Below are 23,259 nucleotides of genomic sequence, written 5' to 3'. Positions count from 1 at the left end.
CTCCGGCCTCGCCTAGATTGCCCACCCGGCCGAGGCTGGGTGCTGGGGCCGCTACCCCCCCCCCCCCCCCCCCGCGCTACAATAATACTGTTTAATCGCTATAATTTTATTATCTACCGACCCTATAATAGTAATTGCACACTTTGGGGTGGGGGGGGAGTGAAGAGGACGTGAAACTTTGATGAATTTACCTCAGCGTCGCGTGTTAATGCGTGTGCATATTTTTAACGGGAATTAAAAATGGTGTCCACCTCGCAGCAACGGCGATGCTGCCCGTTGCCAGGGGCAACCGCCCGTTGCCAGGGGCCAACCGCCCGTTGCCAGGGGCAACCGCCTTCGCGCATGCGCAACGGCGTTCTTCGTCATGTGCCGGTCAGCAATTGTAAATAAATAAATAAAGAGGTATCGCACTAAATCGATAATCGGTCCGATTTAAAGTTTAGAGACAAAAAATCGGAAATGCCTATGTTCACCGCGGGGCCGGGGGCGTGCCCAACGGCAAAATTTAATTTCGGCGATCCCCACGGTCCGAGAGCCAAATCCCCCGCGAGCGAGCGTCCGCAGACGGACAGACAGACGGATAGACAGACGGACAGACAGGCGGACAGACAGACAGACGGACAGACAGACAGACAAAAAATGAATTATATAGGTTAGATTGCTGCTTTGCCCCAGCCGCAGAGTATGTTGCACGTAATTTAAGTTATTTGAAATGGTTTGGCATTCAAAGTGATTTTTGCTGAAAAAATGTATACAAGTGTTCATCACCTGCTCATGCCTAATGGTGTCTTTTTCGGGAAGCGCGTCTAATTACGTGTGGCGTGTCCTCAGGAGATAACCCGGCTAGGAGCACTCACAGTAAAGGCCCTGCCAAGAAGAAGCAGAGAGAGGCTCTGACGGACACAAGTGGCTCCGACAGCAGGCCTGTAGCCAAAACACAGGTTCCAGTGGGCAAGCACAGCAAGGGTTCCAGAGGGAACCTCAAGATTAGTGGAACAACACGCGGCAAGGGGCTTCGAAAGAGTGGTGGTCGGGAGCCGCTGCCCAGCCATCTGCGTGACCTGCATCAAGCTGCCCTTGAGGAGCCCAAGTCTCCCCTCCACAATGATGGTATCATCACACTTGACCCACTACCTATCGAATGATTTCCTCTTAAGTTCATTGTAGCATAGGCTGCCATATAATGATGTATTGATTCATTACTATTTTGATCAATTCTTGCATGAAAGGATCACTGATGCAGTCAGTGTAATAAAATTTGAATGGAATGTATTATTGACAAATGTAATGCAGACAATACAACTGAGCCATAACTACTGGTGATCTGGATTAAAATCTACAAAATCGTGTCCAAGTTGCCCCCGATTAACAGGATAGATGCATTCTAGAAAATGTTTGTGTAAGGAGAAATTGGGTTAATCAAACAATCTTTTCCCGAAATAAATAATAAAAATTAGTGGGTGCGTTCCAAGCCCCCAACTCGATCGACAATTGTATCATTCTCATTATGACTATTTTGGTTAATGCTTTTTATTGTTGCCTTTTATGTATGTGTTCTGCATGAATAACATTTAAACGAAAATAAATAATGGTGAAGGTAACCTAAAGTAAAGAATGCGCACGTGAGCTGTGGTGGGTGGAGTGGAGAGAAAGATAAATTGTAAGAATAGAAAATCGTTAAGTGCAGAATTTTTATTTTTTACACTTTTGTACATAAATAACACATTTAGAATGTTTTTAATCTGTAATCATAATTAAACTTTTTGTCATGTATATAAGGAAAAAGATTAGTACACTCACCAGCAGAATGATGAACGAATGCTTGCGGTGATGGGTGGAGTAGAGGAGGGTATCACCACCACACTTCTAACGCTTACCACGCATTACGAATACAGCAAGCCCTCTAACCACGGGGGCTAGGTTCCTGGAGAAGGCAAATCCGCAGTCGGTAAATTTCAGGGCCTCTGGAAACATTGGGGGTTAGGGGAATCACGGCTGCGCTCAGACTCATCATAGCTTAACTAAGTTGCCTGTTTATTAACTAAACAATGAGTAACTACAGTATATTACAATAAAACAATGAAACATAAACATTACGTTACATTTACATACCTTGAATATTAACGATGACGATGAGATGATGGGGGAAGGGCTGGTTAGAAGGAGGGGGCTCAGCCCATCCCTCGCCTTCTTCCTCCGAGGCACAGACGCGACGTTCTCAGCTTCACCACTCGCTGCACGCTTCGGGTCCATGATTAAGGGAAAAATTTACTCTTTCTCGGAATCGCAGGAAAAAATAAAATGACGTTATCGGTATAATCTTCTTTAATAACGTCACGCAATACAATGATATCATGCTGTGATGCAGTGACGTAATACCTACGTCACGTGGCTTCCTTAACACCTTGATTACCCGTGGATATTCAAATTTCCAGGCTGTGGTTGGTAAATTGGCATATAAAAAATACACCGTGTATACATCAAACTGTGGTTGTTAAGTCCGCTGTTGGCGAGGGATTCTATACACTAAAGTAAGTTCCCGGGTTGCGGAAGACCTGACTTACGGAATTCGGACCTGAGGCAAATTCTCCCATAAATCATGTAAAAAAAATTCAATATGCAAAAATGTTTTCTTTAGTTACTTAAGCGCAAGTAGTGCAGCATTATGAGGTCACGGATAAATGCCGCAACCTATTTTTAAGTGTATGTCATTAGTTTTTTACTGTATGTACTTTATTTCACACACTTCGATTGCGTATGGTCTCAGCCAACAGCAATCGAAGTGTGTGGTTTTCGGGGGAAATTGTTCAGTTTCCGACATACGAAAAACTACGGTTATCGATTGTTCTCGGGAACCTAACCTTTCTGTAACCCGGGGACTGTATTTTCAATATGAACATACTTTTAAAGGTATTGAATTGTGAGATGAAACACGCACACGTCTGAGCCAGTACAAGGTGGAACAAATACTGAGCGGGTGGCTCGCTGCTTCCGCCCACTGCCCGCGACGTTCGTGTTGCCTCACACTTGGGTACTGGACTGTAATGTACGTGGGAACGTGGTGTCAAATTTTGCTTCTGAAAAATTACACTAAAATGGTGTAAAATCGTTAAGTTGAGCTCATTAAACCAGGGTCCGGCCTTACTTTTGTAAATCGTGTAAAAACAGATTTGTGCTAAACGGAGTCGTGTTAATTTGGGACTACCTGTACCATCATGGTGAGTTGTGGGTAATAACATCAATGTGTTGTTTTACATAAAACAGTCCATTGACCAATGTACATTCTGGACCATTGATTTCTGGTGGCATTTGTTTCAAAAAGGCAATTCCTGGGCTGGTTTTCCACTTAACCTGTTGTCATCCATCTGCCAATTGCTGGATGGGTCGTGCACAATCTTGGAGCGAGCAAGCGGTTAGCGTAAATTTTATTTAGAGAGGCGTAGCACCGTTGTTCAAGACATTGTACCGTTCTCACCGTAGAGAACTGTAGCAACACGACCGCACTCTATGGTAGCTGGTGCCAAATTCTGCCACGCCCTCCTGCATGGCCTTTTATTTCCGATTCCATTTGGAATTAATTCCATTCTGATGACGTAAACGTATGGAATCGCAAGACAAACTGATGATGTACATGTTCGTCGTAGGAACGGGAAAGGGTTAACTGAGTCCTATTAGCAGGATGTGACCTATTAAACAACTGCTACTTATCTTCTTGGTTCTTTCGGTAAAGTCACGTAGAACGGGAAATAATAAAAATAAAACGTAATGAAATAATTCTCACGACGTTTCGGCTACAACGCAAGCAACCATCCTCAGATGAAGAATGAAACACCACCAAGCTTGGAGCGTATATTTAAGCTGGGTTGGAGGGGGGAAGAAGAGCGCCTTGACAAAATAATTTGCATATCAAGAGGAATTTAGCATATTTATGGGAAATGCGTAGGAGGTGGGCTGGGGGTTTCAAAGTCATATTATGCCCGTGCATTATGCAGGATTAGCAGCATCAAAGGGAGGGGATAGGGGTAGCATTAACAAAGGAAAGGAATGTTAATAGTATGTAGCTGCAGTTACTAAACCACCACGTAAAAAACTAAAGTATAAACTACGTAGTATCATCAGTATACTAAATATACTCTCCAATAAGCTGAGCTACTAACAGTAAGTAATATATTACAATTCTATGTCGCAAAAAATATAATATGCTTCCAACTAAACTTTTTTCTCTTACATCACACGGGTCTACCCCGTACTATATACTACCATAGACAACCCCAACATTAAATTATATACTGTATTACTATACGCACTCTATACCTTCGACTATAATATTACCCTAAGTATTATTCTACCCACCCTACTGTATACCACACTGCTGTATATTCACTATACAATTACGATATTGTATATTACCTTATACATTGTATTAAACATTACAATTTTATACTATTTATACAATCTGCTATACACTATACCATTGACCGTCGCGTGAAAGATACTAAGAGGAAGCAACGAAATATGTCAATGGGCATAATATGACTTTGAAACCTCCCGCCCACCTACGCATTTCCCATAAATATGCTAAATTTCTCTTGATATGCAAATTATTTTGTCAAGGCGCTCTTCTTCCCCCCTCCAACCCAGCTTAAATATACGCTCCAAGCTTGGTGGTGTTTCATTCTTCACCTGAGGACGGCTGCTTGCATTGTAGCCGAAACGTCGTGAGAATTATTTTATTGTTTTATTTTTATTATTTTATTATTTCCCTTCTACATGACTTTACCGAAAGAACCAAGAAGATGAATCCCTGCAGTCACGAAAGCTTTACATCGAAATTTAACTGCTATTTAGTGGTATGATGTTATAGGATAGAGTCAGTCATTCATGAACATCATGGGGCCCTGGCTTTAAACACATTTTGGTGTGGTGATACACACCTTTGATCCAGGCAGGTTTGATGGATCCTTGTAGGGATGTCCAGGACGTGAGTGAAAAATTACCCTGCAAGACAGTGATGTGTTGCTAGAGCAAGTCGTTTCGAGCCACTATGAATCATTATTTCTGAATGCATTCTAACAGTTTTAATAACAGTATTCCCTTTCCAACCGCGAGATTTGGGTGTCCACGGATTTACTTCTGTGTACCTGTTTATCGGCCGCGAGTATCTAGGTTTGAGTATACACGAATCACGAGTTGCGCCGAGTCGTGAAATCAAATTGGCGCTGCCACGTAGCATCTGCCATGTTGCCTCAGACTCACGCGAGGGGGCACCTCTGGGTCTGTTGCTACCTAATCCTGTTTCTGCTCCACGTTGCTACCTCCGTGATAGGTCAGATTCATGCTCCGTCTCACAAAATAATTGTACAGCATAACAATTTACTAATTGCGGCTGGGAAATGTGAGTATCAATGGGTAAGCACACAGTTATCACATCATTGCATTTCAAGATGACATTGCATTGATTTAAAGCTTTCGTGACTGCAGGAATTCATACTCTTGGGTCTTTCGGTCAAGTCACGTAAATAAAAAATAATACATCACGACGTTTCGATCGCAACACAAGCAATCGTCTTCAGGTGAAGCAATCGTTTTCACCTGAAGATGATTTTGTTATTGACGCGACTTGACCGAAAGACCCAAGAGTATGACATTGCATTGCGTGACATCATTGTTACAAATTTCACGGCGCTGTGACGATGCTTAGCTGATCAGCTGCCCATCTGTTTTGTTGTACAGTACTGTACAGTACACAATCATTGTGCTCTTCATCATGGACCCGAAGCGTGTAGCAAGTGAAGGTGAGAGAGTGTCGGGTCTGTGGCCTGGAGTAAGAGGGGGGGGGGGCCTGAGCACCACCTCTTTTTAACCACCCCTTCCCCCATCATCTCATTGTCATCATTAATATTCAAGGGTTGTAAAGTGAATGTATTTTTTATTATGTCATTGTGTAATGTACTGTATTTTACTCGGTGTTTAGTTAATAAATAGGCAACTTAGTTAAGCTGTGACGAGTCTGACCGAGGCTCTGGTTGACCTAATCCAGGGGTCGGGAACCTTTTTGACTGGGAGAGCCATAAAAGCCAAATATTTCTAAATAAATTTCATTGAGAGCCATATAGTATTTTTTACGTATAATAAATTAAATATGTCTTTTAATGCGACTTCTGGTGCTGCATGGTTTTGCTGATGGCCTTGTAGTCTGGTTCATACGTGGAGAGGTTGAGCTTCATGCAGGCGTTGAGGCTTCCATCAGTTAAACGTGAGCGTAGGTTGGTCTTAATGTTCCTCATATGCGAGAATGACTGCTCACATGCATATGTAGAGCCAAACATGGTCAATTCGGCAATACTCACACGCTGCATTGTGTGGTATGTCACAGGAAGCTCGTTCCAAGTTTTAAGAATCAGCTGGTCTTCAGGTTGAAGATTTTTTATTTCTGTCCACTTGTGTTCCCTCGCCAGCTCTGCTCGCTGTCGCGCAAGACTTTCCAACTCTCGATTAAGTGACTTGAACTTACTCATCCACATGTCTGATGCCTTCAGGTCAGCAACTTCCAGCTCAAAGTCTCCGATAGAGACCCCGGGGATGCATGTCAGGTCGACTTTGTCCACTGCACACTCATGTGGATGAGTGATGAACTTGAAAAGACCAGTGCGCGCACGAAATTCTCCAAAACGTGCTTTGAATGACTGCAGGAGATTGGACTAAATCCAGCTAGCTGCTGGAGATCCAGATGTTGAGTGGAGTCACTTGCTAAGCATGCATCTCTAAATTGTCGCAGTCTTTCAAAGTGCAGAAGACGACCTGTTTCAATGTCCCTGAGAAAGACTTCCAGCTTCCTTTCAAATGCAAACACTGCTTGTTGAAGGGATGAGATTGTATTTCCAATACCTTGCATTTTCACATTGAGCTGGTTCAGATGGCCAGTTATGTCCACGAGATAGTGAAACTGCAGGAGCCAGTCAGTGTTGTCTAGTTCAGGATGCTTGACGCCTTTCATTTCAAGAAAAGTCCGGATTTCACTCAGGCAAGCTGCAAAACGGCTGAGCACCTTCCCCCTTGACAACCAACGCACGTTGCTGTGTAAAAGCAGACCGCGATAATGATTCCCAACTTCTTCTAACAGAGCTTTAAACTGGCGATCATTTAAAGCTCGGGAAACAATAAAGTTGACCACTCGAATGACCAGCGACATCACCTCACCAAGCTCCTGGCCACACGTCTGAGCGCAAAGCGCCTCCTGGTGCAGGATGCAATGAAAACTTAGGATGGCTCTCTTTTCATGTTCACGGAGAAGCGCTACAAATCCGTTGTTCTTCCCCAACATACAGGGTGCACCATCAGTACAGACAGAAATAAGTTTATCCATCGGTAGTTTTTTTTTCTTTATCAAACTCCATGAAAGACGTGAATAAATCCTCTCCTCTTGTTGTCCCTTTCATTGGCAAAACAGCCAAGCTTTCCTCACGCAGTGTGTCACCTGCAGCATACCTGGCAATAATACTGAACTGAGATAGATGGCTAACGTCTGTTGACTCATCTAACGCGAGAGAAAAGTATGTCCCGGCGTTTATGTCCTTAATTTGTGTTTCCTCGACTTGATTTGCCATCATGATGCTACGATCGTGAACAGTTCTTGCTGACAGAGGCATGTCTTTTATTCGTTTGATTATCTTGTCTCTATTTGGGAAGTCATCAAACAGTTCATTGGCCACATCAAGCATGAATGTTTTGGAATACTCGCCATCTGTGAATGGCTTTCCATTCCTTACTATTGCCAAAGCACCCGCAAAGCTAGCGGAATTCCCGTCACCTTGCTTGGTCCACACACGTAGTTGCTGCTGACTCGTCTGCACTCTCCGCTGTAGCTCTTCGCATGCCTTTTTCCTGCTGTCCCCCGCTGGATGTTTCGATGCAAATGAAGCATGGTGCGTATCGAAGTGCTGCTTTATATTTGACCGTTTCATCGATGCAATTTTATCATTGCATATTAGGCATACCGCAGATCCTGCTCTCTCCACAAATGCAAATTCCTCTGTCCACGCAGCCTGGAATGCACGGTAATCATCGTCTTTTTTTCTTTTCGCCATCTTTTCCGTTACAAGGGTTGAAGCGGATAAACTAGTTGGCTATCTGATCAAATGGATTTCTTCACCTTTACAATGAACCGTGACATGCTCGCGAGCCATTGATTCCCGACCCGACCCACGGGTCACGGGATCCGTGACCCGTGAAATTTATCTTCAAAACTAATTTCTGTTTACTTTAAAATTACACAGTATTATTAAGCAATATCACAAGTATTTTAAAATCAGTTCCAAACTTTTTTTTTCAACTCAAAATTGTCTGGGAGCCATATGCCGTCACCGGAAGAGCCATATATGGCTCACGAGCCATAGGTTCCCGACCGCTGACCTAACCCCTTATTTCCCTTAGGCCCCCTGCACTTTAACAACCGTGAATTTACCAACTGTGAGGGTTTTCAGGAACCTTGTGGTTCGCAAGGGATTACTGTATTATTTATTTGCAGCACCACACTGCATGTACTACCTTTTAAGGCGGACAAATGATTTGTTGATTATGAATCCAGAACGCTTAAATACAAAATTTTGAGAAAATGTGAACTTCTTCCAATTGTCGCCTTTAAGAACAATTCCTGGCTCTTATGCTTCTATGAATTGTTGGGTGAGTCAGCACCAGATGGAGAGAGAAAGGGAGCTGCTGCGAAGAACGGAGCTGGCAGTGAAAATGAGGTCGGCAGTGAGGAGAGTGGGGCTGGCCCAGGGAGCCAGGCCAAAACGGGAGGCAAGGCCATTCAGTTGGTCGTGTATGAGGATCCGCGCAAGAGAAAGCGACAGAAGGAGAAGCCACAAGTGGCTAAGGAGAATGGCACGAAGCAGACTGCAGTAAGATTTCCTTGACTTACCAACACCACCACACGCCGCCCACAACATTTATAACATCATCATACCTCGGTCCTAAAAGTATGGTCATCACTTTCAGTAGTACAATCTTTGTCAAAGCAGTTTTTCTCTCTGTCGACATCATAATAAAATTATCTCCAGCGTTTCTTCCTCCCTTGCTATTATCAACATTATTTTCATTAGCAGTGGTGAATGTTAAATTCTTATCAATATCAGCTTTATAATCACGACTCTTAGCATCATCATTGGCTGTTCACAGCACCGAACGCTTTACCCTATAAACTTAACTCTTTCCCCATGGATGCTAGAAACATCATTATCATCAGCAGCATATAGTTTATTCAGTGTCAACAGCATCACCGTAGCACACTTTCCTATAAGAGCAGCGTCATTGCTTCTTATGTTGAATTCCCATCCACAGATAAAGATGTCATGGTCAAAGCAAGTGGTGCCACCACACCTCACAAATACTTTCTACCATTTTATAGTTCCCACAGGTGCTGCAAAGTCGACATAACCTCCCAATATCTGTCATCACAGTATTCTCAGTATCTTACCATCTGTTTTTAGTTGTTCTCCTTGGTCGCCTTCTTTTAGTCCTGTGGTGGCTGTTCCCTATAGCAGGTAGCTTTGTTGACCTTGTGCAAATCCTCCAACACGCTTTTGCCTCCTTTCAGCATTTCAGTAGAAATTCCTCGTTACCATTGACTATAACCATCAACAACACTGACAAGCTGGCAGTCATTTTCATCAGCACACCTCACCTCCATCTCCAACAACATGACAACCACAATTCCAAAGAACACAGGATGAGATGTTACTATCCTTTGTGCAAGCACTTCCAAGAGTTCATGAACAGTGAGCCTGGTGAAATTTGGGGAGCGCATCGTCAGTAGTGACCCTTTGGTTCCTAGGGTGTTTCGGCCTTTCATACTATACACCCTCCCCAAAGGCGGCCAGCGACAGGGTGATCAATCCTACGCTTGCGTCCCATTCCCAATTAGTCATAGGAGTTGCCTTGTTGTTGATAGCCAACATCCCATGGGACTATGCATGGCAGGGGCGTCCTCCTCCCTGAGTCAAGCATTGTTGACTGCATACCTCCTGGCCCTCTCACTTTGGGGCCCAGCTGGGGTCTTTCCTCTTCATCCAGAGCCACTGACTGCTGCCTTCTGCCGCCTCCGATACAGCTCTGATTGCCGAACGCTGGCTCTGGCCCTTAATTCCCAGGTCTCTAAGCAGTCTGGTTGTAGATGTTGCCACAAAACCTCTGCAGCCCACCTCCACTGGTCAATCAATAGAATCCTATTTATCGTAACCTACCCTTCTCTCCATCAACATCACCATCAGTGTCGTCATAATTATTCTGCATGTGATCAGTGTGGAGTGCATGTTCTTTGGATTTACGGTGTGCGAATCTGTGTGTGTGTACCATGCTGCAGGAGGTGGCCAATGTACCCAGCAGTGACCAAGAGACTGGGTTCAGCATTGAAAAGGTCTGATGTCACTCACTCTAACCTTACACGACTGTGAAGCTGTTGTTGTAAGAAAGTTTCCGTTGCTGGCGTTAACCAAAAACATGTTTGTTTAGTCACATATCCAAGGCAGGTACCAGTAATATGGGAATCCAGTTTGTTTCTCTTGGAAAGCACATAACTGCTTCGTAACATCTACATGTGCCAATGTGTTTTTTGAGTTGCTCATTGAGACCCGTTTCATGCATTAAGCAGCGTATAGATGATGATAGTCAACAAAACTAAATTTTCACGTGTAATCAGATTATCACTATTTCGCATATACTGGTTGCTTATAAATGAGACAATGATGGTGCTGCAAAGACCACAGTTATCGTTATCACATTACAATGTGCAATTATCGTTATCACATTACAATGTGCAATTATTGTTATCACATCACAATGTGCAATTATCGTTATCACATCACAATGTGCAATTATCGTTATCACATCACAATGTGCAGTTATCGTTATCACATTGTAATGTGCAATGGGTCTCCATGTACAAGTTGTATAGTGCTGTTATCGTAGTGACTCTTTTGTAAATGAGATTCAAATCGCATCATTATTGTGAGCCCTGGTCTATACAAGTGCCACTTTGTTCTGTTATTTTAAATGTTGAATACATTTTTTCAAATTATATATTAGTCCAGTAATCAGTTTATATCACTTCCGAAATACCTAATGTGGACCTGTTTCATTAAAACTTAGCAATCCAAAGTAAGCTGTGAACACATTTGTCAGGTGGATATGCTGTGGTTAGATTGCTCACCTCGCAATGTGAGTTTAAATCCTCATGCCTGGTTGACTTGACCCATCATTCCTGCAAAATGAATAATACTGATTATCACTTTGTGACAAATGCTACCAGTAGTTATCCAAAGGATGAACTTTCCCCTTTCATCATCTCAGGGCCACCAATGCAGACGAGCACACTCCCATTTTTCTTTTGGACAATGTTAATAAAAATAATCAGATTGCCCTGATATAGTGATTAGCACAATGTGCTACGAGCCCGGTTTATTTGCGTTCAGTTCCCGGCTACAGCTGTCAGTGGTGAGTGATAACTGAACTGGTCCCTTCACCAAACCGATTGGCACGGTTGGCTACGTACGTTGCGAAAGAAGTTCAACATGCACACATGGTGTAGAATAGACAAACAACCGCAATGCCCACTGCATGTGGGGGGACCCTCCCAAATGATCGGGTTATGCAACTTAAAACATACCAAATGCAGGATTATGTTACGGGATTACATTACTTTTAAAATATCAAGTATCTGAAAGACCTCCCCCTAATGCTGGCTGTGGTCCCTGCGTGTGTTCAGGCCAGGCTGGAGGTGCACAAGTTTGGGCTCACGGGCTACAGTCGCGAGCGGCAGCGCGAGTGTGAGCGCGCGCGCGCCATTCGCCTGGGCGCAAAGGTAGGGCTACAAGCTCGTGCAGAGACACAACGACACAAACCCCCCATTCAGTCTTGATGAACTTTCGGGGGCAAGTGCTGTTAGCACCTAAGAAGGGCTGGCACAGGACAAGAGGGGTTTGTGCGACCGGTATTATACCCAGCCGCCTCTGTCTCCCCATTGCTGATGTTTACGCACCGCATCAGGTACTCATTTAAGACCAAGTCGACTTCGGTGAAGCCCTGAACCGTTTCAGATATTCCTCTCTCACACGCGCACACACAGTTGTTCCAAATTTCTGGCTAGCTTCATTACCTTCCTCCATTGGTTGCATTTGCCTCTCCCTTGCATCAATGCTCTGCACCCTGCACTTTGGCACATACATCACTTGCCACCGATGTGAACTGTTACCAGTAATCGAGCTCAGGTCACCAGGCTTGTAACGCAGTGCGCCAACCACCCGTGCCGCCATTCCCCACCTACAAAAGCGCACACAACGCTCCTGTATAAATTAGCATACAATCGCAATTCACCACTAAGTGGTGGTGATATGACAATGCCGCTTGTGCACTTTGAGGCCACGTGAAGTGTTGAAGGGCCACTGGCAGCAGGCTATGGAACAAGGAGAATTGTCCGCCCCTCATGGTGACTGAAACCAGAACCAGCCCACCAGACCACCTGTATACCACAGAGGTCCAAGTGATATCGGTACAACCCCTGAGAAATGAAAGCCTCTGTTCTACAGTGACTGTTCGAACATGCCACGTGGCCAACCTCAGTGTTTTCCTGCTGTTTATTGAAAACCCCCATGTACCATGAACACTTGGATATTGCCCTTCAGGATGCAGAAACTTTCAAACACAAAGCATCAGGTTACTAGATCTAAACTCCTGTGCGGAGCACCAGGCATCCGAAGCAAGCACGTGTTCATGTGTATCTGGACTTGGCAGGTCCACGAGCGAGCTTTGTTTTTTTTACCTAAAATAAATTACGAGGTAAGCGAGTGCCCATAGAGCATCCAGGCCTCAATATACGCTGCCTTCCATTATTGTGATGGACAGTGCCCTGCAGGGCAGTGTGGACAATGAGTGATGTGAAATAAGATCCTGTCTGAATGGAGTTCATACGTACTCAGCATATATACACACACAAAAATACAGAATCGAATAAAATGTTGCCATTTGTGCTAGCATTAAATGTGTGATAATTATAATTCAGTCCTTTGTCAGTTCACTGCTGAACGAATGCTTCCCAATGCCATGTTGGTCGTGGAGGTGTTTCTTCTACTAAACGTCACCATGCTCTTTGGTTCTTTCGGTAAAGTCACGTGGGTAAAACATTTTTTTTATAGATCATGACGTTTCGATAGCCACACAACCGTCTTCAGGTGGGAGTGAGAAACAGGCTGCTGAAGCAAATCTTTATATATAGAGCCAGGAGGGGGAGAGGGGGGGTTGCCGCTTCGGGCAAGAGGGTGGGGGCTGGAGCTTGTGCTGAGGAGGTGGCCATTGTGAGAGATTAGCATGTCAATGTGTATTGACGGTATATCAGCCACTAAGGGGATAGAGTGCGCAGCAGGAGACACAGACAGACAGAGAGAGACACAGAGAGAGAGAGACACACACATAGAGAGACACACACATAGAGAGACACACCTAGAGAGACACACCTAGAGAGACACACAGAGAGAGACCCACGCAGAGACACACAGAGGGAGAGACACAGAAAAACACACCCACACACAGAGAGAGACACACACAAACCGAGGGAAACAACAACAACAACTACTGACATTTGCCACTAAGTGGCGGTGATGTCACCACGATGCTTGTGCCAGGTCATGTGCACCTTGAGGCCACGTGAAGTGTTGAACGTCCGCTGGCAGGAGGTCACGGGGCAGACCCAGGTGCCACGGGTCGACTGACTGAGATGACCGAGATGACTGGCTGATGCACCATCTGTGCCCTCTATTGTGCCAACTTGCTGTGCTTTAGCCACCCGGCGCTCCGCTCGTTGTTGTGAGCATCGCTCCTCCGCCCTCTGTTGTTGGAGGGCGACTGCCTCTAACTGCCCAGTAGCGTCCTTCACGAGCCTCCTCCACAGAGGCCGATCTTGACACCGCTGGTACCAGTCATCGGCAAGTCCACTCAGCTCCACATCCTCCTGTACCACATCACTCCATCTCTTCTCTAGCCCGTGCCGTGCCCGTTTAGCCCCCTTGATCTGGCCGAACAAAAGCTGTTTAGGCATGCGGTGATTGGGCATGCGGGCTCCATGGCCCAGCCACCGCAACCTTGCCTGCCGGAGGTGCTCACCGATGGGACTTTGTCCAGATTTTTCGAGGATTTGTGAGCTCCTCACACAATCCAGCCTGGTTAAATCCGGGATTGATCATAGGCAGGCCAGCCTAAATGTTTCTAACCGGCGAAGATGTTCCATTAGGGGGCTCCACGCTTCGCAAGCGTAGAAAAGGGAGGGAATGACTAGCTTTACTACCCGGCTTCGTCCGGGACTTGGATTCACCACGGCCAGCCGCCTTTGTCTCCCCAGTGGCGATGTTGACATACCACACCACTTACTCGTTTGAGGCTGAGTTGACCTAGGGGAGGCCCAGGACCGGTTCAAATAATCGTCACCGGCCGTGAGCGGGAATCGAACTCGGGCCGCCGAGTTCGTGGCGCAGCGCGCGAATCGCTACGCAGTCGCTGCCCCCCCCCACCCCCCAGATGCCTTACGTCATTTATTGACGGCCCCAGACGATGGTTGCGGCTGTAACCTCGCTCGCGAGCTACTGCTGCTGCTGACGTGTGTGTGTATGCAGCCTATCGCATAGGATTGCCTAGCGCCGACTGACCGGCTGATAGACTTAGCACTAGCGTTATATTATAAAAATAGATCTTCAGTTGACGTCCGAAACCGAAACCAGACCGAAAGTAAAAAATTGACTTTTGGCCGAAACCGAAAGTATGCCGAAAGTGACCATTTACCAACTTTCGGCGCCGAAACCGAAACCGAATTTCGGTCGGCCTCTAATAACATCCTTCAAATTATTGCTCAATTTGTACCCATCTTCTCGGTTGAAGTTATGTCTGTGTTTATATATCTGGATGGCTTCATGAACAAAGCTTGAATGGTAGCCCGAAGGTTTGCAGCGTAGCTTGGTCTCAGAAAAAACAATGTCGTGTGAGCACACCGCGTTCAAGCAGTGATCAGCCACGGCAGAGGTATTGGTTCTGCCGTGTTTCAAATCTGCCTTGTTTTCGCGAACACGGTCCGAGACATGTCGTTTAGTTTCCCCAGTGTAACTGCTACCGCAGACACAACTTAGTTTGTAGACACCAGGGTATCATAATACAATGGCCACCTCCTCAGCACAAGTTCCAGCCCCCACCCTCTTGCCCAATGCGGCAACCCCCCTCCCCCCTCCTGGTTCTATATATAAGGACTTGTTTCAGCAGCCTGTTTCTCACTCCCACCTGAAGACGATTGCTTGTGTGGCGATCGAAATGTTGTGATCTATTATTATTTTTTCTTTCTACCTACGTGACTTTACTGAAAGAACCAATGAGTATGGATTCCTGCAGTCGCGAAAGCTTCAAATCAAGATCGTTACCATGCTGGCTAGTGCAGGTTGGTGAAGGGGGGCCAAAGACCAGTTCAGCTATTAATCGCCACTGATGTTAGTCATGGCCAGGAGTCAAACTCTGTTTGCCCACCATAGCGCAGTGTATTAACCACTGCACAACCGCTCCACCCCAAGTGTGTGCCGTTTCGCATGTAGGCAGGTGTCTGTCGGTGACTGCACGCGCATCTCCATGTTTCATATTTGCTTGAACACTTTCATTCATTAAGATTTTCCGCACTTGTGCATGTGCAGCCACCCAAGCCTGAGTATATCAACTACAAGGAGCTCCTGAACCGGAAGCGACAGCAGAAGGAGGAGGCGGAGAAAAGGCACAGAGAAGTATGATGACAGATGTACCCAACAAATATATTGATACAAAATTCCAGTGCCCTACTTTAGCCTTCGAGGCCACAGCCAGCCCAGCAAACGAGAGGATAATGTACCCACCACCATATCTAGTCATTCGTATTTTACCAGTGCTGATTTTTAAACACTGTACCCGTTAGTAAAGGTTGAATCAACCTAAAAGAAGCCCAGTAAATATTTGTATACTGTTTGCTGATGTCCATGGCCAGGAATTGAGTCAAGTGACTGTCAGCCTAGTGTCGTGTGAAAGTTGCATTCACTGCTCCCCACACAAATAATAAGACGCAAACACACTGCATCAAGCATAATGCAATGTTTATATTGTGCCGAACAATCCAACATCCAGACATTGCTCTTGTTCCCTGACTGCGTGTAGGAGGCGGAGAGTGGGGTATTCAATAAGAAGAAGAAAGGGAGAAGACATGTGGAGAGGTGAAGACCCAACATGCATGACTGCCCTGCCACAGTACACCCCAAACCAAGTAAAAACACAGTCTCATTGGACTAGAGCTCTCCAAACTACACTCGGCATGCCCCAATGTGTTTGTTTTTGGATGCCCACCATCTGAATAAATGTGTAGTATGGTCAAAGGTGAGACAGGAGTTTGGAAAGTCCTAGGATAGGGCTTTGGGAGATTTGGCTACAAGTTGATTGTCTGGTATTGGTCACTCATACATGTTGGTGTCAAAGTGCAATTGTTTGTTCTGAGACAGTGGTGGTATTGAACAGGACAGTGGTAGGAGCAAGTCTTTTCCTCTGTTCGTGGTCATTTGATCGACTGTGGAAGAATGATGAGCAATGATGAGTTGAGAGCCTGATTGGGATGAAATTTGGTCTTGCAACCTATTGATTGCTAGTAGAGTGATGTAACCATTGGACGACCACAAGCCCTAACTTACCATGACATGGTACTTTGATCGACCCGGAAATAATGTAGGGTGAGTTTAACAGGATTTTAACTTATGACCTTCAATTTACGAGTTGAGCACAACACACCAATCTAAAGCAGCTTCTGCGCCACAACTACATTTACTCTGGTAAATGTAGTTTTGGGGCGATAACTAGGTAGTAAATTTCACGAAAGCTCCAAAATTAAGCTCCAAAATTAAGATTGAGTAAATTTCGATTTAAAGCTTTCGTGACTACAGGGATTCATCTTCTTGGTTCTTTCAGTAAAGTCACGTAGAAGGGAAATAATAATATAATAAAAATAAAACATAATGAAATAAAATTCTCACGACGTTTTGGCCACAACGCAAGCAGCCGTCAGGTGAAGAACAGGGCTGTCGGAAAGACAGCGTCCGAATGAACACCACCAAGCTTGGCAGCGTATATTTACGCTTGGTTAGAGGAGGAGAGCGCCTTGACAAAGAAATTTACATATCAGAGGAATTTTGCATATTCATGGCAAATGCAGATATGGGATTAGTCACTACTTGTGGAATGTGTAGGTGGTGGGGGGGGTCTCAAAGTCATATTATGCTCGTGTATTATGTAGGATTAGCAGTAATAAAGGGAGGAAGTAAGATTAGCAGTAATAGAAAGGAGCTGCAGCACCCAGACCACCACGTAAAAAACTGAAATATACACTACGTAAATATCAATATACTCAATATACTCTCCAATAAGATGAGCTACTAACAGTAAGTCATACATTACACTTCTATGTCGCAAAAAATATAATATGCCTCCAGCTAAACTTTTTCCTACATCACACGGATATACCCCGTACTATACACTGCCATAGACAAACCCAACATTAAATTATACACTGCGTTACTATACACCACCTTAGACTATACATTGTAATATTACACTATGTATTATTCTACACACCCTACTGTATACCACACTGCTGTATATTCACTATACAATTACGATGCTAGATATTACCTTATACATTGTATTAAACATTACACTTTTATACTATTTATTATTATACAATCTGCTATACACGATACCATTGACCGTCGCGTGAAAGGTACTAAGAGGAAGCAACTAAATATGTCAATGGGAGAGTGGTGGCAGGAGACTTGCAGAGCGGAGCAAAGACTACATTCCCTGAGGAGAATACAAAAAAGTCAATGCCAGCGAGTGCACTGCGGTCTGAAAGTCACCGTAAACGTGAACACAATCAGTTAAGATCCGAAATGGTTTTTCACATCCTTCCAATGATTGCTGAGCCAGAATCCATCTTCTCAGTTGAAATTGTCTCTGTGTTTGTATGTGTGGATCGCCTCATGAACGAATCTCTCATGGGAGCCGGATGGCTTGCAGAGAACCTCTGTCTTGGAGAAGTCGATGTCATGTGAGCCCACTGAATTATAACAGTGATCTGCCACGGCTGAGGTGTTCGTCCTACCGTGTTTCAGGTCTGCTTTATGTTCACGGATGCGGTCCGAGACATGTCGTTTGGTTTCTCCAATGTAACTGCTACCACAGAGGAAACTTAGTTTGTAGAGGTACGTGGATGACACTTTGGTCATCTGGCCACATGGCCGGCCTGCTCTAGACCAATTCCTCGACCACATCAATTCCATACACCCAGCCATCAGATTCACCATGGAAGTCGAAAAAGATGGCAAGCTACCCTTTCTGGATGTCCTGATGGTTAAATGAGCCACTGTCTACAGGAAAGCTACCCATGCGGATGCTTACCTGAAACCGGATTGCCACCACCATCCATCCCAGAAGAATTCCCTCATCAAGACTCTACACCATAGAGCCCAATGCATCTCCGACCAGGAACACATTGCCAGTGAACTCAAGCACGTACACCAAGCTCTCAAGGCTAATGGTTACTCCGACTACACATTCCGCAAAGCCATCACTCCAACCATCAAGAACGATCCTCTTGAGGAGCCATTCAAAACCATCACCTTAGCCTACATTGCGGGGGTCACAAAAAAGATCTCCGAAATCCTGAATAAACACAAGATCCAGGTCCGATTCAACACAGTACATAAAATCCGTGATCTGGTCCTGTCTGTAAAAGATGTGGTTCCAGCCATACAGTACCCTGGCGTCTACAAACTAAGTTGCCTCTGTGGTAGCAGTTACATTGGAGAAACCAAATGACATGTCTCGGACCGCATCCGTGAACATAAAGCAGACCTGAAACGGTAGGACGAACACCTCAGCCGTGACATATCACTGTTATAATTCAGTGGGCTCACATGACATTGACTTATCCAAGACAGAGGTTCTCTTCAAGCCATCTGGCCTACAATGTAATGTTTAATATAATGTATAAGGTAATATCTAGTATCGTAATTGTATAGTGAATATACAGCAGTGTGGTATACAGTAAGGTGTGTAGAATAATACATAGTGTAATATTGCAATGTATAGTCTAAGGTATAGGGTGGTGTATAGTAACGCAGTGTATAATTTAATGTTGGGTTTGTCTATGGCAGTGTATAGTACGGGGTATATCCGTGTGATGTAAGAAAAAGTTTAGCTGGAAGAATATCATATTTTTTGCGACATAGAAGTGTAATGTATGACTTACTGTTAGTAGCTCAGCTTATTGGAGAGTATATGGATATTGATGTAGTTTATATTTTAGTTTTTTACGTGGTGGTTTGCCTGCTGCAGCTCCTTACTATAAAAATGTCCCTCCCTTTATTACTGCTAATCTTACTTCCTCCCTTTATTACTGCTAATTCCTACATAATACACAAACATAATATGACTTTGAGACCCCCCCCCCGCTACCTACACATTCCACAAGTAGTGACTAATCCCATATCTGCATTTTCCATAAATATGCTATATACCTCTGATTTGTAAATTCCTTTGTCAAGGCGCTCTCCTCTAACCAAGCTTAAATATGCACTGCCAAGCTTGGTGGTGTTCATTCGGACTCTGTCTTTCCGACAGCCCTGTTCTTCATCTGAGGACAGCTGCTTCCGTTGTGGCCGAAACGTCGCTGAGAATTTTATTTTATTATGTTTAATATTTATTATTTTATTATTTCCCTTGTACGTGACTTTACCGAAAGAACCAAGAAGATGAACTAGGTAGTACCAGCAGGGAGATGACCCTGGTATGTTTGGTGTGTGCACAGCAAGCGGGGGTGGCACGACGACCTCGGGGTGGAGGGCATGCCTGGCCGCTTCCGTGGAGGTGCGCTGCTGCTGAGCAAGGAGGACATCCGTCGCATCCAGACTGGCCGCTCTTAGCACAGCCATCGCTTTCCTCTGCACCCCAGGACCACCTGAGTCTCTAGCTCTGAACTCTAAAGCTATGCAGGGTGGAGTGTGGCTAATGCCTATGTAATAAAGGTCGTTGAGGCGACTTCTGGAATCCGTCTTTTATTCAACTTGTATTACAGCTTTCCTTCACGCTGCTGATAGGCAGCGTGAGAGAGATACATAGAGAGAGATCCACCGCCACGTGGCAACCCGGAGCCCCGCTCCCGCGTGGCCCCCTTCCTCTGTTCGTTTCCGTTCTGACCCCGTGTCGTTCGTCTCCACCCCTATTTAATACCCGGGTCACGTGATACGTTTCCACCAATCCTGGTTAGCCTCCATGGAATATTCCAGGCTCCCTTGTAAGCTCCCGGGACCACGCCCCTGACTCATCTCCAAAGCCAGCAGAACCAATCCTTACAGCTATCACCTTGCCATTACGTCTGTGCCATGCCCCTAGGCTTCCCCCCCATTGGCTGTAAACCAGGACCAGCAGAGCCAATCATCATGACGAGTTGTGATACATCAGTGAGCCGGATATATCCTCACATTACACCTAGATGGAAGTGGTGCTCAATTTATGAACCCCGGATGGAAGATGCGTCAAATTGACCTCTCACCAGGATTGTGTGATGCAGTTGCCGCATGGATGACGCGATAAGAAAACTAAATATTACTACATTCGCAACTTTCTCAATACGAAGCAGGTGCTCTGCCGCAGCACTGCCTGGCCGAAATACACTGGCAAACAGAATGGTGCCTGTTCTCCGGACTTGACAAAACCCACCGTTTTTTATTAACTCAATTTCACTGAGCTGTACTGATTACTATTTGTTCTACAACAGCAGCCAGTTGGCATTAGTATGTAGACATTTGAGAAATTGCTTTAAATGCTTTTTGGTATTTAAATTGTCAACAGGGTTTATTTGTTTAACGTGGGTTTATCGAACTGCTACAAAATGGCAGTGACAATATTAGCATGACATGTGCTTGTGTGTAATTTCCATAAAAATGCAGCTTGTGAAGTTTTCACTTCACCAAGTAATTTCCTCACAAACATAAACTCCAGTCAATTCATTTTTAATAGTTACACTTAGCCTGGAAAAATACAGCAGCATACAACATTCAATGTGCAACAAAATAATTTGTATCAAAGTACTCATTGCATTTAAAAAAGCAAGCAATGATGAAAATTTACTTTCATTGCAGCAGAATATACTTTTTTTCACAATTAGTTTTTATATTAATATTTTATGATAACGCACCACTAACACGTTCATCATGACACTATAACGTGGTCAAACTAGCTGAGAATGTGCCATACATAATTTCACATTTACCGTGCTGAGAAAAAAATGTCAGACATGTCGAGTGCAGAAGTTTTCTTTTAACGGATGTGTAAGTTGATTTTCTCGGGTCTGTTGAACAATGACTGCATGAAACAAAATATACAGTCGACTCGATTATCCATGCTAATGTAATGCGAGCAAGGATTGGGGGGGGCGGAGTCTGGGTCACGTGAGGAGAGGGAGGAGTTAGGATCACGTGGGGGAGAGGATTTAGGGAGAGAACCGGAAGGGGTTTGGGGAGTTGAGACGGAGTGAAACAGGAGGAGGCCACGCTGGGCAGTACGGGGAGAGTGGCGCGGTCGCCACGCGGTGGGAGACGTCGGCACCATCAGCCATTGGTGTCAGGACGCAGAGGGCTAGCGGGCGGTGGGAGGCTAGCTGCAGAGCGGAGCAGCAGCAGTGAAGCTGTAGAGCGGAGCAGCGGTATGGCTGCAGGGCGGAGCAGCAGTGAGGCTGCAGAACGAGCAGCAGAGTGGCTGTGGAGTGATCGTCGGGAGAGACGCGGGCCTGAGCGAGGACGCCGTGTTTTGGAGATTCTACGAACCCAAATAAAGGACAACGGAGATCGACATTGAGAAAGAGTCCTTTATTACACTAATGACAGGCAGGATGGCCGCAGATAATTCAAAATTGTGGATAATCAAAAAATATGAATTTCCCGCGGATCTCTATGCCAAAAACCACATCGATATAAATAATGTTTAAGTTAAAATTGAGAACGAATACTGATGATCGGTGGATCTGCACGTGCTCGGTGATGACACTTTCCTGCTCCCGCGCAGAAGACTCGGCCCACTAAGTGAATGGCAGAGCCACGCCAATCAATGTCAATCAAACTCCGCCCACTGTTGTAAAGCTATGCAACTACTGTACTGTAGAGGCGGGCACATTGATTTCTGATTCACTGGGGTACATGTTTGTTTGGTTTAAGCACGTGACTTGTAATAAACATTTCCAAGAATGACTTTAACTTGTTATTATTCATTTGGGCTTAAGGGACAATTCATGAGTTATTATTTTTTGTTAAAATCTCATGTGCGTGGTTAATTTGCAAATGGGATAAACCGCACATGGATAATCAATACTGTCTATAAAAAAAACCTCACCAGCTTCATAACAACCTCGTAAGTTGGGTAACATTTCAGTATTTGGCTTTTCTATACGGTTTCTGTAATCGGTGATAATTGTGAATATTTTTGTGATACAGCAATCCCTCGCCAACTGTGGAGGTTAGATTCCTGAAACCCCCTGTGGTTAAAACCGTAGTTGGCAAGACTAAAGGCTTATGAAAAATAGGGGGTGAGGTTCCGGGGTCGCGGTTAACACTAATAGAAGCCTAACTACGCATCTTACGCATTCAGTAAACATGAGAAATATATACAGTACTCTATAACATGAACAAAAATTACTTAAATATTAATAGTGAACAAAAATACTTGGAATTGCCGTTAATATTGATACCTCCTTTGGAAATATAGCTGCCAATGGGGTCCAGCTCCTGCTGCGTTCCGGGTCTTGAGGACCCGGGGTGCTTCGGACCGACGTTTCTTCCTCCAAGGGAGCTCCTCTGGGGGTCTTCTTTCCGGATACCTTAGAGCGTAGACTGTATCCCACCACTGCCACCAGTGTAAAGAAACTCCTTTGAGACATCCATTTTCGTAGATGTAGCGCTTTATTTCCCTTAATGTATTTACAGTTCTGAGTGTAACAACTGCCACATTCGTAATTGCTATGGTTATCTTCAGTCCCCATGGTTTCCACTAAGTTGGTTCGCAAACAATCAGCCCCAAAGTCCACCTTGTTCATCGATTCGTCCCCAAGCAAACGCCCCGATCCCGGGCCTTGCTCCCCCCTATATCCTCTCTCGGCCCCACCCCTATCAGACG

At 44.9% G+C, this 23,259-nt stretch overlaps 1 protein-coding gene across 1 annotated transcript; it reads left to right on the top strand.

The window, feature by feature from the left end:
* Nucleotides 1-266: 266 nt before the first annotated feature.
* Nucleotides 267-20,130, top strand: C25H1orf131 (chromosome 25 C1orf131 homolog). Its single transcript, XM_061558703.1, has 8 exons — nt 267-285; nt 832-1,110; nt 8,692-8,903; nt 10,364-10,417; nt 11,765-11,860; nt 15,717-15,803; nt 16,207-16,262; nt 19,901-20,130. The coding sequence occupies exons 1-8, from the start codon at nt 267-269 to the stop codon at nt 20,013-20,015; spliced, it is 918 nt and encodes a 305-aa protein (XP_061414687.1). The 3' UTR covers nt 20,016-20,130.
* Nucleotides 20,131-23,259: the final 3,129 nt, after the last annotated feature.

The sequence above is a fragment of the Lethenteron reissneri genome, chromosome 25 (assembly GCF_015708825.2).
Source record: "Lethenteron reissneri isolate LAM-NWPU_2019-01 chromosome 25, ASM1570882v1, whole genome shotgun sequence".
Taxonomy (NCBI): domain Eukaryota; kingdom Metazoa; phylum Chordata; class Hyperoartia; order Petromyzontiformes; family Petromyzontidae; genus Lethenteron; species Lethenteron reissneri.
Note: the sequence above shows the minus strand (reverse complement) of the source record. Positions and strands in the feature narration are given on the sequence as shown.